We start from the raw sequence: 17,497 nt of genomic DNA, 5'->3' as shown, positions 1-17,497 counted from the left end.
TTTGGAGATAGGCTATCATTCTTTTTTCCAGGCTGGAGGGCAGTAGCACAATCACACCTCACTGCAGACTCAACTTCCTGGGCTCAGGTGATCCTCCCACCTCAGCCTCCCAAGTTGCTGAGACTACAGGCATGCACCACCATGCCTGGCTATTTTTTTTTTTTTTTTTTTTTTGCATTTTTTGTAGAGATGGGTTTTCCCCATGTTGCCCAGGCTGGTCTCAAACTCCTGAGCTCAAGCAGTCCACCCGCCGCAGTCTCCCAAAGTGTTGTTATTATAGGTGTGAGCCAATACTCCCAGCCCAATATGCTGTTTTTAAATCTAGAAAATTAGCAAGGAAAACCTGATATTTGTTCTTCCACTAGTAAGTGTAAATTGGAACAAACTTTTTGGAAGGCAACCTAATAAGAGTAATCAAAAACCTTAAAAACATCTATACTTTTTGATGCCAGTGGTTCCCTTTCTAGGGAGTCTGTCCCATGAAATCAGAGATGTGGGAAGATATTTAGGGGTAGAAATGTTTAACTCAGGATTATTATGACAATTAAAAGTTGAAAAGAACCTAATTGTGTACCAACAGACGAGTAGCCAAATAAATTATAGAGCTGGACGTGGTGGCTCACTCCTGTAATCCCAGCACTTTTGGAGGCCGAGGTGGGAAAATCACTTGAGGCCAGAAGTTTGAGACCAGCCTGACCAACATGGTGAAACCTCGTCTCTACTAAAACATAAAAAATTAGCTGGACATGTTGACATGTGCCTGTAATCCCAGCTGAGATCCCGGCTGAGGCATGAGAATCAAAAACCCATGAGGTGGAGGCTACAGTGAACCGAGATCGTGGCACTGCACTCCAGCCTGGGTGACAGAGCTAGACTCTGTCCCTAAATAAGTAAATAAATAAATAAATAAATAAATAAGTAAATGGACATTCATACATTAGACTAATGGAAAGAGTTCATACCAGAAAGCTAAATGACACAAAACAGGAGAGAGGCTACATTTATCGTGTGAAGTCAGTTACCTATTTAAAAAAATATATAATGAGGTATAAAGAAATATGCAAGGAAATACAGGAAATATGCCACAATTTTTATAATTTATTATCTATAGGTTGTGGGATTATGAGTGATTTTGTTTCTTTCATTTTTTCATATGCTGTCCTCCACTGCTGTGATTTCTTCATGTTTCTTTTTATTTTTTTTTCAAGTTTTCTATAATGAGCATGTATTACTTGTATTATCAGAAAAGATGTGATTTAAAATACTGTAAAAAATATGTATCTGTATAACCATTCTTCTCTATACCTTTCTTCCCTTTCCTGAAAAGATGTAGCCTCCTCAGCAGGAGATAGACCATTTTTACAGCCTTATTTTTTGACCAGTACACAGCTCACTTTTCTTTCAAATTGATGTATTTTATTCTTTTTTTTTTCTTTTCTTTTCTTTTTTTCTTTTTTCTTTTTTTTTTGTGATGGAGTCTCGCTCTCTCTCCCAGTCTGGAGTGCAGTGGTGCAATCTCAGCTCACTGCAAGCTCTGTCTCCTGGGTTCACGCCATTCTCCTGCCGCAGCCTCCCAAGTAGCTGGGACTACAGGCGCCCACCACCACGCCTGGCTAATTTTTTGTATTTTTAGTAGAGATGGAGTTTCACTGTGTTAGCCAGGATGGTCTCGATCTCCTGACCTTGTGATCTGCCCTCCTTGGCCTCCCAAAGTGCTGGGATTACAGGTGTGAGCCACCGCACTGGCCCAAATTGGTGTATTTTATTCTTTTGTAACCTTTTATTCATCAAAATAACACATGTTCATTGTGGAAAATATGGGAAGTACAGAAAGTATAAATAAAACTTAATCCTAAATTCACTCTCCATTTTGCTATATTTCCTTCTAGTGTTTCTGCAAAATTGGACTGTAACATGATAGTTTTTAATCCTGCTTTTGTCATTTAACATTCTATCCTATTTTTCTGCATCTTTAATAAATGTTTCTTTAATATATTATTTTAATGACTGCATAATCCATCATATGGTTCTATTCAAGTTTATTTAGGCAGTCTTCTGTCATTAGACATTATTCATTCTTCTACTTTATTCATTGTTATAACACTGCAATCGTAATTATTAAACATAAGGATATGGAACAATTGGAACCTTCATACATTTCTGGTGAGAATGTAAAATCATGCAGCTGCTGTGGAAAAGTTGGTGGTTCCTCAAAAAGTTAAACATAGAATTACCACATGACCCAGCAATTCCACTCCTGGGTGTATACCTATATTAGTCTGCTTGGGTTACCATAACAAAATACGTCAGACTGGCTGGCTCAAACAATGGGAATTATTCTCTCACAATTCTGGAGGCTGGAAGTCGAAGATAGAGGTGCGAGAAGGGATGGTTTCTGGTGAGGCCTCTCCCCCTGGCTTGCAGATGGCTGCCTTCTTGCTGTGTCCTCATGTGACCTTTTCTCTGTGCTCACACACTACTGGTGTCTCATCCTCTCCTTACAAGGACCCCAGTCCCATTGGGTTAGGGCCCCACCTGGATGACCACATTTAACTTTAGTTACCTCCTTGAAGGTTCTGCCTCCAAGTGCAGCCACATTGGGGGTTAGGGCTTCAACATATGGAACTGGGGAATGGGGGAACAGTTCATTCCATAACAATTGCCAAAAGAATTGACAACAAGGACTCAAAACCTACTTGTATGCCAGTGTTCATAGCATCATTATTCACAGTAGCCAAAAGGTGGAACCAACCCAAGTGTCTAACAACAGATGAATGGCTAAACAAAATGTGGTATATACATACAATGAAATATTATCCGGTCATAAAAAGGAATACAGTACTGATACAATGTGGATGAACCTTGAAAACATGCTACGTGGAAAAAAAAACAGACAAAAGGACAAATACTGTATGGTTCCGCTTATATGAGATATCTAGAATAGGCACATTCATAGAGACAGAATGTTAGAGATTGCTAGGGGATAGGGGAAGGGGGAAATGGAGAGTTACTGCTTAATGGGTGCAGAGTTTCTGTTTGGAGTAATGAAAGGGTTTTGGAAATAGATAATAGTGATGGTTCCACAACATTATGAATGTAATTAATACCACTGAATTGTACACTTAAAATGGTTAAAATGGCAAATTGTATGTTATGTATATTTTACCATAATAGATTTTTTTTTTTTTTAAACAAGGTCTCACTCTGCCATCCAGGCTGGAGTGCAGTGGCGTGATTTCAGCTCACTGCAACCTCTGCCTCCCGAGCTCAAGCGATTCCCCCACCTCAGCCTCCTGATTAGCTGGGATTACAGGCGTGCACCACCACGACTTGCGAATTTTTGCATTTTTTGGTAGAGATGGGGTTTCACCATGTTGGCCAGGCTGGTTTCAAACTCTTGACCTCGTGATTCCCCTGCCTGGGCCTCCCAAACAATACAAAATTTGAACTTCAGCTGGGTGCGGTGGCTCACGCCTGTAATCCCAGCACTTTGGGAGGCTGAGGCGGGCAGATCACCTGAGGTCAGGAGTTTGAGATCAGCCTGGCTAACATGGCGAAACCCCGTCTCTACTAAAAATACAAAAATTAGCAGGGCATGGTGGCGGGCACCTGTAATCCCAGCTACTCGGGAGGCTAATGAGGCTTGAACCTGGGAGGTGGAGGTTGCAGTGAGCCGAGATCACACCATTGCACTCCCAGCCTGGATGACAAGAGTGAAACTCTGTCTCAAAAATAAGTAAATAAAAATAAAAATTTGAACTTAAAATTTCTGTGTGCATTTATATTTACTTAAGAGAAATTACTGAAAATGGATTTATTCTGCCAAAGGGGTACAAGCTTTATGAAGGCTCTTGATAAGTACTGCCAAATTGCTTTCTGGAAAGGTTCTTTCATTTTATGCTCCCACAAGCAGTATGTTAGAGTGTCCATTTTACCTTATTCTCACTAGCACTGAATTTTATTATTTATGTTCTTATTTTGATAGGCATAAAATATGTTACTGTTTTACTAGTATTACACTGAATTATTGGTGAATAGGAAAAATGTTAAATATAGGTTTTATGGTATTTATTAGTTTTTGCCCTATTTCCTTTTTGTTTGTTTTTTGTTTTTGTTTTATGTACAGTTGACCCTTGAACAATGCAGTTTTGAACTGCATGGGCCCACTTAATAATGAGGTTTTTTTTTTTTCAATAAATACAGTATCAGTGGGTTCCTCATCTGCAACCAAACGCGGATCCAAAATACAGTCGTCCCTAAGTATCCTTGGGGTATTGGTTTCAGGGATTGCCCTTGAATACCAAACCCCATGCATTCTCAAGTCCTGCAGGGGCCCTGTGGAACCCATGGATATGAAAAGTCAGCCCCCTGTATCCGTATCTGGGGGTTTCATATTTTGTGAATACTGTATTTTTGATCTGGTTTTAGTTGTGGATGCAGAACCTGTTGATACGGAGGACCAACTGTATTTATTGAAACAAATCCACGTACAAGTGGACGCACACAGTTCAAACCTGAGTTGTTCAAGGTTCAAATGTACAGTATTCACAAGATGCAAAACCTGTGTACACGAGGGGCAACTTTTCTTATCTGTGGGTTCTGCAGGGCTGCTGAGTGACTTGAGTATGGGTGGATTTTGGTATCTGCCTGTAATGCTTACCACAATCAAATGAACATATTCATCACCACACAGTTGCCATTGTGTGTGTATGTGCGTGTGTGGTGTGGACACTTAAGATTACTCTCTTAGCAAATTTCAAGTAACTTTTGACTATTATTTTCTTGACGAAGTATTTGTATTTTCCTATTGATTTCTAAGAACTTTTCACATAGTCAGGTACAACTTTACGTAGATTGCCATTGGTTTTTTTCTCTTTAATTTTCTTTATGGTAATTTTAAGACACACAAAATATTTTTAAATTTTTAATTTTTTGTTGGTATTTAGTAGGTATATATATTTATGGTGTACATGAGAAGTTTTGATACAGGCATGCAATGTGTAATAATCACATAATTGATCGCCAAGGAAATGCAAATCAAAACCACAAAATTTTTTTAAAGTTTATGGAGTCAAATCTATTTTTCCTTGTCATCTGTTTTCTTCCAGTACTTTTATGCTTAGAAAGTCCTTCTGCATATAGCGGACAAATAAACATTTATTCTTTGTAGTTATTTTATGGATTTGCTTTGTTTTTACATTTAGCTCTTTAATTCATCTGAATTTACTATGACAAGTAGTATGAAGACAAAAAAGAAATTGATCCGTATTTTGCACCAAATAGCCAATTGTCACATAATTGTTTATGGAATAATACTTCCTTTCACCTGATTTTGTGATGCTGAGTTTATTAGACAACAAAATCTTATCTGTTCTAAGATCTGTTTCTGGGCTCTTTCCATTCCATTGAACTATGCCATACCATTTTAAATATTGTAGTTTTACATTTTTCCTTGGCTATTTTCACCTATTTATTCTTCTTGAACTTAGCAGGCCCACCGATTAATATTTTATTTGGACAAGCAGTGTCTCTGCTTTTAATGAGCAAAGTGAGGCAGATCACTTAACCTCTCCATGCCTTTGTTTCTTCATCTGTAAAGTGGGGAAAAGAGTATCTCCTTTTGCTCAAGTTCCAGGGAAATTGTGAGGATCAAATGAGATGGTTATGAAAACATTTTGAAAAAGTAAAAAAATAAAACCCTGTATTTTTTACAACTGAAATAGACAATGATCCTGGAGGTCTTTGAATTAGATATTATGCGGATGGCGGGGTTGATTTTTGTTCTGGAGTCTTTTGGCATTGGACTCTCTCTTTCTTCCACAGAGCGCTTCGACCATCACTGCCCCTGGGTGGGTAATTGTGTTGGAAAGAGGAACTACCGCTACTTCTACCTCTTCATCCTTTCTCTCTCCCTCCTCACAATCTATGTCTTCGCCTTCAACATCGTCTATGTGGCCCTCAGTGAGTATGCAGGGCAGTGTCCGTTGTTGGAGTGGGGCGGGGTGGGGGAAGAGTTAAGGGCGGCTTAGAGGGTGGTTGGGTTTCCTGGTGGTACCATTGTGAAAGGTACCTTAGGACAGGTTAGAAATGAGCACTGTTATCTGCTCTTGAGCAGGGTTGCAAACCTTAGTGCACATCAATGAGTATTACTCAGTGTGTTGGCCTTTTCTCTGACCAACTGCTGGGGCCTGGGGCCATAATTACTGGTCTGTATCCAGAGTACTGGGGCATTTCTGAGGTAATCCCAAAGGTTGGGGATGTATTTTGTCTCGGAAAATCCTCTCTTCTTCTGCCTTGTAAAACTTGCCTTGTGCTAAGGGGTAGAAAAGGGTTTTGCCTGAGAAATGTCTTTTGGTAGCTCACAGTCTATTTTGGGAGATAGAAAGCACACCTACATGTGTGCATGTGCACAAACATACACACACCCACACACACACCAGTCTAAGGGCAGATGTGATGTGGAGTTAAGGGAGTGGTCTTAAGACAGCTTCCTGGAAAGAGAAGAGTTCTGAGCTGGATTTTGAGCAAGGGAAGGACACGTATTGGCAAGGAGAGAGGATTTTTCTTGGGTATTTCTGATTTCTTTTATCTGTTAATATCCCCCTCACATGTCCATAGTTGGGGGCTAGGGAAAAGGGAAGGGATCCTGCTGCTTAGCTTCTACCCACCTCTCTAGTCCAGGGCCTGGTCCTGCACTGAAAATGTGAACTCTTTAGTCATGAGACTACCAGCTAGGAGATGAAGCTCTTCACCCTTGCCCGAGTGAGAGCTTAGCTCTTGCCAGTGTGTAACATGGGAAAGGGAGGGAAGGAAGTGAGTAGGCACTAGGATAGTGTGTAGTTTTGACTGAAGTCACTAATTTTTCTCTCTACTCCTCCTCCCAATTTCACAGAATCTTTGAAAATTGGCTTCTTGGAGACGTTGAAAGAAACTCCTGGAACATATCCTCCCCTGGCAGTATGTCCCTCTAAAGCCTTCTTAAGCTACTTTCCAGCATGCTTTCTCCCCACATTTCTCCCACTATCTAGTTTTTCAGACATCAGAGAGTGCCAAGGTCTAAAATAATTAAAAAATATATATAGTCTTAGTGGTAACAACCAGAATGGAAGATGACCGGGACTAAAAGGGAGTTCTTTCCTTCACTCCCTGCTCAGAACGGTGGCTGCATTTCTGCAAAGGGGGTTCAGATGAGATTTCTATAAATCACATCCTCTTTCTTTTCCCTCACTAGTTCTTCATTTATGAATCTTTTTTTTTTTTTTTTTTTTTGAGACAGAGTCTTGCACTGTTGCCCCAGCTCGCCTCCTGGGTTCAAGCAATTCTCCTGCCTCAGCCTCCCGAGTAGCTGGGACTACAGGTGCCTGCCACCACGCCCGGCTAATTTTTTGTATTTTTAGTAGAGACGGGGTTTCACCATGTTGGCCAGGCTGTTTTTGAACTCCTGACCTTGTGATCCGCCCACTTCGGCCTCCCAAAGTGCCAGGATTACATGAATTTTGTTTTTTGACAGAATTTCCATTGGCAGTGATGGCCAACATTGTTTAGCTCTGGCCACTCCCACACATCCCCTTCCAAGAGTCAATGATGAATAAATAGACAAACCCCTAAATATCCTAGATATGCTAGAAATTCTTTCATAAGGGATCTATCCAGTAAGTTCAGAATTCATCTGTTGTTATATATATGGAAACATGACTTTTTGTGATATACGTTCCAGGAGGTAAAGATGGTGTGACTGGTGCCCTGAATATGGGTGGAGGCATCAAGTCTCCTGATGTTGAGTTCTTCAATATTCCTTAACCACACCTCACTGTTCTAGAAGTCCTCATTTGCTTCTTTACACTCTGGTCCGTCGTGGGACTGACTGGATTTCACACTTTCCTCGTGGCTCTCAACCAGACAACCAATGAAGACGTGAGTCAACTTACTCTTCTCCTCACCACATATTCTTCTTCCCAAAGCCTATCCTCTTGCTACTTGCTAGAGAACTACTTGCTAGAGTCTCCAGGGCCTGGGAGGTTGAGGCAGGCAGAAACGTGGTGTGCGAGATCGTTAAGTCAGATGTGTGGAAGAGAAAGCAGAGGGCTTTGTTTGGAGTTGAATGCTTGTGGAGCATTAGGAAGAAGAGGTTGAAAAGTTGGGTTGGTATATAGCCTTTAACTGTTCACAGGTCCTTAAAGTCTAGCTGGTGCCTCTCTTTGGCATGGAGAGGGACAGTTGCACTGGATGAATCCTTGCTATATAAAAAGTTACCAATTAGGCTGGACGTGGTGGCTGATGCCTATAATCCAAGCACTTTGGGAGGCTGAGGCGGGCAGATCACCTGAGGTCAGGAGTTCAAGACCAGCCTGGCCAACATGGTAAAACCCTGTCTCTACTAAAAATACAAAAATTAGCCGGGTGTGGTAGTGCGCACCTATAGTCCCAGCTACTCGGGAGGCTGAGGCAGGAGAATCGCTTGAACCCTGGAGGTGGAGGTTGCAGTGAGCAAAGATCATGCCAATGCACTCCAGCCTGGATGACAGAATGAGACTCTGTCTCAAAAAAAAAAAAAAAGGTACCAATTAATCTACATTCACTGTAGAAAATCAGAAAATACAGATGAGCAAAAAAGAAAAAGTAAGTTCCTCTTACTTTACTTCTTAGACATCACCTTTGTTAGTAGTATATTTATATATTCTAGACTTGTCTAGACTTGTTTCCATGTTTGTGTTTATATTATGTACTTTTAAATAAAAATAATATGGGAGTTATACCTGATGTAAATGACGAGTTGATGGGTGCTGACGAGTTGATGGGTGCAGCACAGCAACATGGCACAAGTATACATATGTAACAAACCTGCACGTTATGCACATGTACCCTAGAACTTAAAGTATAATAATAATAATAATAATAAAAATAAATAAATAAATAAAAATAATAATATATATCATTCAGTTATCTGCTTTTTTCACTCTATTGTGAGCTTTTTTCATGGCTGTGTATTTCTTTTTTATTATGATAAAATATACATAATATAAAGTGTGCCATATTAAATGTCTTTCAACCCTGGCGATCAATGGGGAGACAGATGTTGCAGCCAGATTGCCCTCACATCCTAAATGTACAGTTCAGTGGCATCACATTGTTGTGCAACCATTGCCACCATCCATTTCCAGAACTTTTTTATTATCCCATGCTGCACGTGTTTCTTCAACATTATTATTATTTTTTCTTTTTTGTGTTTTTTTTAAATTTTATTATTATTATTTGTTCTTTTTAACATTATTTTTAATGTCAGCCTTGGCTTTTATCTTGCAGATCAAAGGATCATGGACAGGGAAGAATCGCGTCCAGAATCCCTACAGCCATGGCAATATTGTGAAGAACTGCTGTGAAGTGCTGTGTGGCCCCTTGCCCCCCAGGTACTCAGGGCACTCAAAATTCCTGGGACTTTTGGGATGAGCAGCTCAACCTGGTCCTGTTACCTGGTCTGATGTGTTTTTCTGAATGTGGCCTCTTGGTGTCAAATAGGTCTTCCCAGGGCTTGCCACTTGGTACCATGTCTATATGGACCATAGACCATGGGCTGGTTGTTTTGGAGGGATGATCTTTCATTCTTATTTCATTTGTTTGTTCCCTGGTTAATGTGACATTTCCTGGTTTGTGAAAGAAAAAGTGAATGGGAGATAAGAGGCGTGTGCTGTGTTCAGGCTAGATCGCCAAAGGACAGGTTTATATTTTCCAGTCTATGCAGCAAAATTCAGTAGGCTGGGTGGGTGGAGGGGTGAATGCCCAGTTCTTTGTTAACTCTCTTATCTCCTTCAGTGTGCTGGATCGAAGGGGTATTTTGCCACTGGAGGAAAGTGGAAGTCGACCTCCCAGTACTCAAGAGACCAGTAGTAGCCTCTTGCCACAAAACCCAGTAAGTGTTCCTGACTTAAGGCTGGGTCAATGATAGAGAGGGCGGAGGCCAATTTACAGCTTGGAAATATAATTAGGCAATATTGTATTCTAATCACCCCAGCTTCCCTGCCTCTACAGCTGCCCTGACATTGCCTTCAGATCTTTGTGCCCTTGATGTAGATTAAGATTTAGTCATTTCTTTGGTGTATATTGAGTGACTCTGTGCCAGCCACTGTACGAGCTGCCAGGGATATACCAATGAATGAGGCAAACGACGTCCCTGCTCTCAAGGAGCTCATTGTCTAGTGGGGGCAAGAAACAAATAAACAGGCCATTGCTCAACATTGTGAAAAGTGCCTTGATGAGGAAAGCATAAAATGCTATAGGGGCAAAGATAGAGGTCAGGGGATTGTATTAGAGTTAGTGATGTGGTTACCTTGGTAGAAGGGGGCTTCCTAACTGGAATATGCAGATGTTGTGGAAACTCTCTCAGCTGTCCTATTTAAGATATATAAGTGTATCTTTAAAGTATGTAAAGTACTTTCCAAAAAAAAAATTACTTGAGCTTTTTTTTTTTTTTTTTTTTTTGAGATGGAGTTTCACTCTGTTGCCCAGGCTGGAGTGCAGTGGTGTGATCTCGGCTCGGCTCACTGCAACCTCCGCCTCCAGGTTCAAGCAGTTCTCTGCCTCAGCCTCTGAGTAGCTGGGATTACAGGTGCCCGCCACCATGCCTGGCTAATTTTTGTATTTTCAGTAGAGACGGGCTTTCACTATCCTGGCCAGGATGGTCTCCATCTCTTGACCTCGTGATGTTCCCGCCTCAGCCTCCCAAAGTGTTGAGATTACAGGCGTGAGCTACCATGCCCGGCTGAGCTTTCTTTTTTTTAATAAGAACTTTATTGAGATATGATTCACATACCACAGATCCCCCCCCCCTTTTTTTTTTGAGACAGAGTCTCACTCTGTCGCCCAGGCTGGAGTGCAGTGGCGCGATTTCAGCTCACTGCAACCTCCGCCTCCCGGGTTCAAGCAATTCTGCCTCAGCCTCCTGAGTAGCTGGGATTACAGGCATGTGCCACCACGCCCAGCTAATTTTGTATTTTTTAGTAGAGACGGGGTTTCTCCATGTTGGTCAGGCTGGTCTCGAACTTCTGACTCAGGTGATCTGCCACCTCGGCCTCCCAAAGTACTGGGATTACAGGCATGAGCCACTGTGCCCAGCTAATCCCTATTTAAAATGTATGATTCGGTGATCTAGAATATTCACAGAGTTGTACAATCATTATAACAATCAATTTTAGAGCATTTTCGTTACCCTTCCACCCTAAGAAATCCTGTACCCATTGGTAGTTACTCTCCCTTTCCCCTCAACTTCCCCAGCCACACCCCTAGGCAACCACTAATCTACTTCCTTCTAGTATAGATTTCTCTCTTCTGGGTATTTCATGTAAATGAAATCATACAGTATGTGGTCTTTTGTGATCGGCTTCTTTTACTTAGCATGTTTTCGAGGTTTGTCCATGTTGTACTATGTAGCAGTACTTCGTTCCTTTGTATGGCCAGATGATATTCCATTATATGGATATACCACATTTCATTTATCCATTCATCAGTTGATGGACATTTGGATTGTTTCCACCTTTTGATTATTATGAGTGATGCTGCTATGAACATTTGTGTACCAATTTTTGCATGGACATATATTTTCATTTCTCTTGGCTATACACCTGGGAGTAAAATAGCTAGGTCATATGGTAGCTCTATGTTTAACCTTTAAGGTACTGCTGAACTGTTTTCCAAAGTGGCTGCACCATTTTATACCCCTACTAGCAGTGTCTGAGGGTTCCAGTTTCTCTACATCCTTGGCAACACTTACTATCTGACATTTTGATTCTAGCCGTCTTAGTGAGTGTGAAGTAGTATCTCATTGTGGTTTTGATTTGCATTTCCCTGATGACTAATGATGTCGAATATCTTTTCATGTGCTTATTGGCCATTTTTATATGCTCATTGGAGAAGTGGCTGTTCAGAGCTTTTGTCTATTTTTTAATTGGATTGTTTGTCTTTTTTGTTGAATTGTAACTGTTCTTTATGTAATCTGTGTGCAAGTCCCTTACCAGATATACAACTTGCAAATATTTTCTCCTATTCTGTGGGTTATCTTTTCATTTTCTTGATAGTGTCCTTTGGAGCACAAAATTTTTAAATTTTGATGTAGTCCAGTTTGTCTATTTTTTTCTTTTGTTGTTTGTACTTTTTGGTGTCATATCTAAGAAACTGTTATGTAATCCAAAGTCATGAAGATTTATGCCCCTGTTTTCTTGTTAGAGTTGTACAGTTTTAGCTCTCACTTTTAGGTTTTTGATCCATTTTGAGTTAATTTTTGCATATGGTGTGAGGTAGAGGGTCCACATTCTTTCTTTTGCTTGTAGCTATCCAATTGTCTCTGCACCATTTGTTGAAAAGACTGTTCTTTTCCCATAGACTTGTCTTGGCACCCTTGTTGAAAATCTAGAAATGTGAGAGTTCGTTTCTGGACTTTCAGTTCTATTGTATTGCTCAATATGTCTGTTCTTATGCTAGTACCACGCTGTCTTGGTTACTTTAGCATTGTAGTAAGTTTTGAAATCAGGAAATGTTAGTCCTCCAACTTTATACTTCTTTTTCATGATTGTTTTGGCTCTTCTGGGTGCCTTAAATTTCCATATGAATCTTAGAATCAACTTGTTATTTATGAAAAGAAGCCAGCTGGAATTTTGATGGGGATTTCATTGAATCTATAGATCAATTTGGGGAAATATTGCCATCCTAACAAGATTAAATATTCTGAGCCATTTGCATGGACTGTATTTTCATATATTTAGTTTTGATTTGATTTCTTTCAACAACATTTTGTAGTTTTCAGAGTATAAGTTTTATACTTTTGTTACATTTATTCATAAGTATTTGATTATTTTTCATGTTATTGTAAGTGAAATTGTTTTACTAATTTCATTTTTGGATTTTTCACTTGGAGTGTATAGAAATACAATTGATTTTTATATATGGATCTTATATCCTAAAACCTTGCCAGACTTGTTCACTAGTTATTTTTTGTTTGTTTGTTTTTGTTTTTATTTTATGAAATGGAGTTTCACTCTGTTGCCCAGGCTGGAGTGCGGTGGCGCCATCTTGGCACACTGCAACCTCCACCTCCTCGCTTCTAGTGATTCTCCTGCCTCAGCCTCCCAAGTAGCTGGGATTACAGGTGCCCACCACCACGCTGGCTAATTTTTGTATTTTTAGTAGAGACCGGGTTTCGCCATGTTGGCCAGGCTGGTCTCAAACTCCTGACCTCAAGTGATCTGCCCGCCTTGTCCTCCCAAAGTGCTGGGATTACAGGTGTGAGCCACCGTGCTCGGCCCTTGTTCATTAGTTCTAATAGATTTTTAGTAGTTTGAACTTTGTTTTAAAATAGAATCATACTTTTAAGTGAATGCTTTTTATAAGATACATAATTGTTCTCTACTTTGCCTTTCCTAAATTTTGAATTTCCTTTTAAACTACAGCAACCCATGTTTATATTATTGTTGTCAGTTTTAATATTATTTTTTAAATGAGTCTGGACTCAAATTGTAACAATCTAGGTTAGTTATTCTTGGTTCAAAGTGGGGAAATGTGGTATTTTAGAATCACTTGGGGACATTTTCAAACCACATATGACCAGCTGAAAATTTGGACACTTGGCCTTCTTTGGTTCAGAATCACTCTTCGAGTGACCTGTGTTTGGGCAGAAACACGATTGAGGACCATTGCGTCAGGCCTTGTTAGATAAGTATGTTATGACACTTATTCTGAAGTGGGGAGGACCTGTGTAATTATTTGTGATCCCTATTATTATGACTATTAATAATAACAGAAAAATCTGTTCCCAACAGACAGTTAAGGATCGAACTCAAATAAACTTCAGTTGTGTTCTGCTGAGAAGATGATAGCCTGGTGTTGGTTCTGAGTTTGGTGTCAGTGGCTGCATATCTGTAGCATCAGTACGGTCAGGGGGCTGAGAGGAAGAGCTCAGTGTCTAAGGCTTATCTGCATTTGGATTTTGAGGGACAGCTTTGTGTTGAATCTGATATCTTTTCCTTCTCAGGCCCCCACAGAACACCTGAACTCAAATGAGATGCCGGAGGACAGCAGCACTCCTGAAGAGATGCCACCTCCAGAGCCCCCAGAGCCACCACAGGAAGCAGCTGAAGCTGAGAAGTAGCCTATCTATGGAAGAGACTTTTGTTTGTGTTTAATTAGGGCTATGAGAGATTTCAGGTGAGAAGATAAACCTGAGACAGAGAGCAAGTAAGCTGTCCCTTTTAACTGTTTTTCTTTGGTCTTTAGTCACCCAGTTGCACACTGGCATTTTACTGCTGCAAGCTTTTTTAAATTTCTGAACTCAAGGCAGTGGCAGAAGATGTCAGTCACCTCTGATAACTGGACAAATGGGTCTCCTGGGCCCTGGCACTGGTTCTCCATGGCCTCATCCACAGGGTCCCCTTGGACCCCCTCTCTTCCCTCCAGATCCCAGCCCTCCTGCTTGGGGTCACTGGTCTCATTCTGGGGCTAAAAGTTTTTGAGACTGGCTCAAATCCTCCCAAGCTGCTGCATGTCCCGAGTCCAGAGGCAGTCACAGAGACCTCTGGCCAGGGGATCCTAACTGGGTTCTTGGGGTCTTCAGGATTGAAGAGGAGGGAGAGTGGGGTCAGAGGATTCTCCTGGCCACCAAGTGCCAGCATTGCCCATGAATCCTTTTAGGAATGGGACAGGTACCTTCCACTTGTTGTATTTATTAGTGTAGCTTCTCCTTTGTCTCCCATCCACTCTGACACCTAAGCCCCACTCTTTTCCCATTAGATATATGTAAGCAGTTGTAGTAGAGATAGCAATTGACATTTCTCGTAGACTACCCAGAAACTTTTTTAATACCTGTGCCATTCTCAGTAAGAATTTATGAGATGCCAACGGCATAGCCCTTCACACTCTCTGTCTCATCTCTCCTCCTTTCTCATTAGCCCCTTTTAATTTGTTTTTCCTTTTGACTCCTGCTCCCATTAGGAGCAGGAATGGCAGTAATAAAAGTCTGCACTTTGGTCATTTGTTTTCCTCAGAGGAAGCCCGAGTGCTCACTTAAACACTACCCCCTCAGACTCCCTGTGTGAGGCCTGCAGAGGCCTTGAATGCACAAATGGGAAACCAAGGCACAGAGAGGCTCTCCTCTCCTCTCCTCTCCCCTGATGTACCCTCAAAAAAAAAATGCTAACCAGTTCTTCCATTAAGCCTCGGCTGAGTGAGGGAAAGCCCAGCACTGCTGCCCTCTTGGGTAACCCACTCTAAGGCCTCGGCCCACCTCTGGCTATGGTAACCACACTGGGGGCTTCCTCCAAGCCCCACTCTTCCAGCACTTCCACCGTCAGAGTCCCAGAGCCACTTCACCCTGGGGGTGGGCTGTGGCCCCCAGTCAGCTCTGCTCAGGACCTGCTCTATTTCAGGGAAGAAGATTTATGTATTATATGTGGCTATATTTCCTAGAGCACCTGTGTTTTCCTCTTTCTAAGCCAGGGTCCTGTCTGGATGACTTACGCGGGGGGGAGTGTAAACCAGAACTTTTCATCTATTCGAAGGCGATTAAACTGTGTCTAATGCAAACTTCCTGCCTCCTCCTTCCCCCTTCCATTTCAAGAATATGTTTGTGTGTAGGGTGGGGGTGGGGGTTGGAAGGGGTTGCTTGTTACTCCCCAAACTTCCATTAACCAGGGCACCCTTGGGTTGGAGAGCTAGTTCCCAAACTCTCCATTGATCTATACTACATTCTGGGCTGAAGTTTATCTTATTCTGGACTATGAAGAAAGGACTTTCAAGGAAGTATAGTGTGAACAGGATCGGGAAGGTAGAGGGATTATATTTACTTAAGAGAACAAGCTCTATATTCGGATATTGTTTTGAAGCAGATGGATGCCGTTAATTGCTAATGAGCCTTGGTTATTAATGCAGGCTCATCAGGGCCTCCCCTTGGAAATATTTGATCAGTGGTCTTTTACAAGTGATGGTATATGTTTATTTCTAGGTGGTGTATAATCAAGACTCCTTATCAATTCCCATCTCATACTTCCCAGTTAATTGGAATTAATGAAATTTGGCTGCTCCCAGACTTTTTTCCATGTCTTCCTGTTTTCCTTGTAGCAGGATTTAAGTTGAGCATTCGAGAGAGAGAGAGGGAGAGAGAGAGAGAGAGAGATTGGAAGAGAGATGGGGAGAGACTGACTCAGATCCCTTTCCTGTCTTCTTCTTCTTCTGGTTCTCTCTGTTTTTTTTTTTTTTTTTTTTTTTTTTTTTTTTTCTTGAAGTTATAAAGCCAAACCTGGAGAGTTTGTAAGTTGTTAGGTTTTCCCAGGTAACCTGGCACTCATATGAACCCCATTTTAATAAGTACTCAGCCCATCTCCTCTCCCGGGCTCAGATGGATCTCTCTCCTCCCTCACCTTACCTCAAGTGTTCTCCTGAGGACCCTTAGGTCAGACAGAGAAGCTTTCTCTTTCTGATGGGGAGGGTCAAAATGGAAATCTCTTATCTCTAGTGTGAAATGATTTTTTTTTAAGTTTCTGCTTTTTCATACTCCCTGCCCTCTTTCTTTTCCTTAATAAATCTTCTGTGTTTAAGATGTTGGCCTGAAGATCTGTCCCATTCATACCATGCACCAGCCGGGACTGTCCCTATCTGATCAGAGGGGAGATTAAAGAATCAATCTTCCCAGGGGAAAAGGGCCTTAAATTGTTTGGTCTTTTCAATGGCTGACACTGTCTCCAACTCTCCCCTTCCTCCTTTTTCCTCCAGCTTCCTATGCACCCTACTTTCCCAGGCCAGGATGGTTGGCACTGATCCCAAACCTCTGGGGGCAGGTGGAAATTGGCCGTGTTGAGCCATTTCTTCATGTCCATTCAGCTCTGAGGCCTTCCTGGCCCTAGCTGAGATCATCATCTCCTCCTTTGCTTTTTTCCCCAGGAGTGAGGTTGGGTTAGAGGTGGATTCTGATTCCATAGCAGCTAAATTCCATTCTCCCTGTCCTGACCATCCTGCCTTTACCCGTAAAGCACCCGTTCCTACTGACCAAATCTCTTTACCTTGTTGGAGAAAAAAAGTATTTTGTTTTTAAATCTATTTTCTAACTTAAATACAATTTAATATGTAAATCTCTGCACTTTTGTGTGAGCCTACAAATGTGTATGTGTTGGGGGTTTTTCACTCTCTGGTATTTCTTAATAAAGAAATCTTTCTTTTGGGGGGAAGCCAATTAATGAAGGAGCCTTGAGTGGTTTTAGAAATACAGGGCTGTCTGTTTCTTTGTGCTTCTGCCTCATTTCTTTACTTGTGCCTAGTGTGAGTGATTGGCCTCCCTCCCCCACCTTTTGACCCCCTTCCTCTGAGAGGGCCCCCAACTTAGTGGGGCAGAGAGAAGGACCTGTCCTGTGTCTGGTACCCCTCTGGGACCACTTGGATTGGCTCTAGTAGTAACCTAGCAACCCAGCCCCCTTCCCTCTCCCCATGGCCTGGCCCTGTTAGTCCTTTTCTTCCAGCTCAGTTC

The 17,497-nt window shown here is 41.5% G+C and overlaps 1 protein-coding gene across 2 annotated transcripts in view; it reads left to right on the top strand.

The window, feature by feature from the left end:
* Positions 1–17,255, top strand: part of ZDHHC9 (zDHHC palmitoyltransferase 9) — a 40,520-nt gene extending 23,265 nt beyond the window's left edge. The window contains exons 4-9 of one of the 2 annotated variants that reach the window (XM_005594543.5): positions 5,824–5,961; positions 6,893–6,941; positions 7,812–7,914; positions 9,304–9,407; positions 9,811–9,907; positions 14,018–17,255. In XM_005594543.5, coding sequence (XP_005594600.1) covers positions 5,824–5,961; positions 6,893–6,941; positions 7,812–7,914; positions 9,304–9,407; positions 9,811–9,907; positions 14,018–14,134 — 608 coding nt within the window. In that variant the 3' untranslated portion in view covers positions 14,135–17,255. Of the gene's footprint in view, positions 1–5,823; positions 5,962–6,892; positions 6,958–7,717; positions 7,751–7,811; positions 7,915–9,303; positions 9,408–9,810; positions 9,908–14,017 lie in introns of those variants that run through there. The other variant, XM_074029172.1, reaches the window with a different exon arrangement.
* Positions 17,256–17,497: the final 242 nt, after the last annotated feature.

Source organism: Macaca fascicularis, chromosome X (genome assembly GCF_037993035.2).
Source record: "Macaca fascicularis isolate 582-1 chromosome X, T2T-MFA8v1.1".
In the NCBI taxonomy this organism is placed as follows: Eukaryota; Metazoa; Chordata; class Mammalia; order Primates; family Cercopithecidae; genus Macaca; species Macaca fascicularis.
Note: the sequence above shows the minus strand (reverse complement) of the source record. Positions and strands in the feature narration are given on the sequence as shown.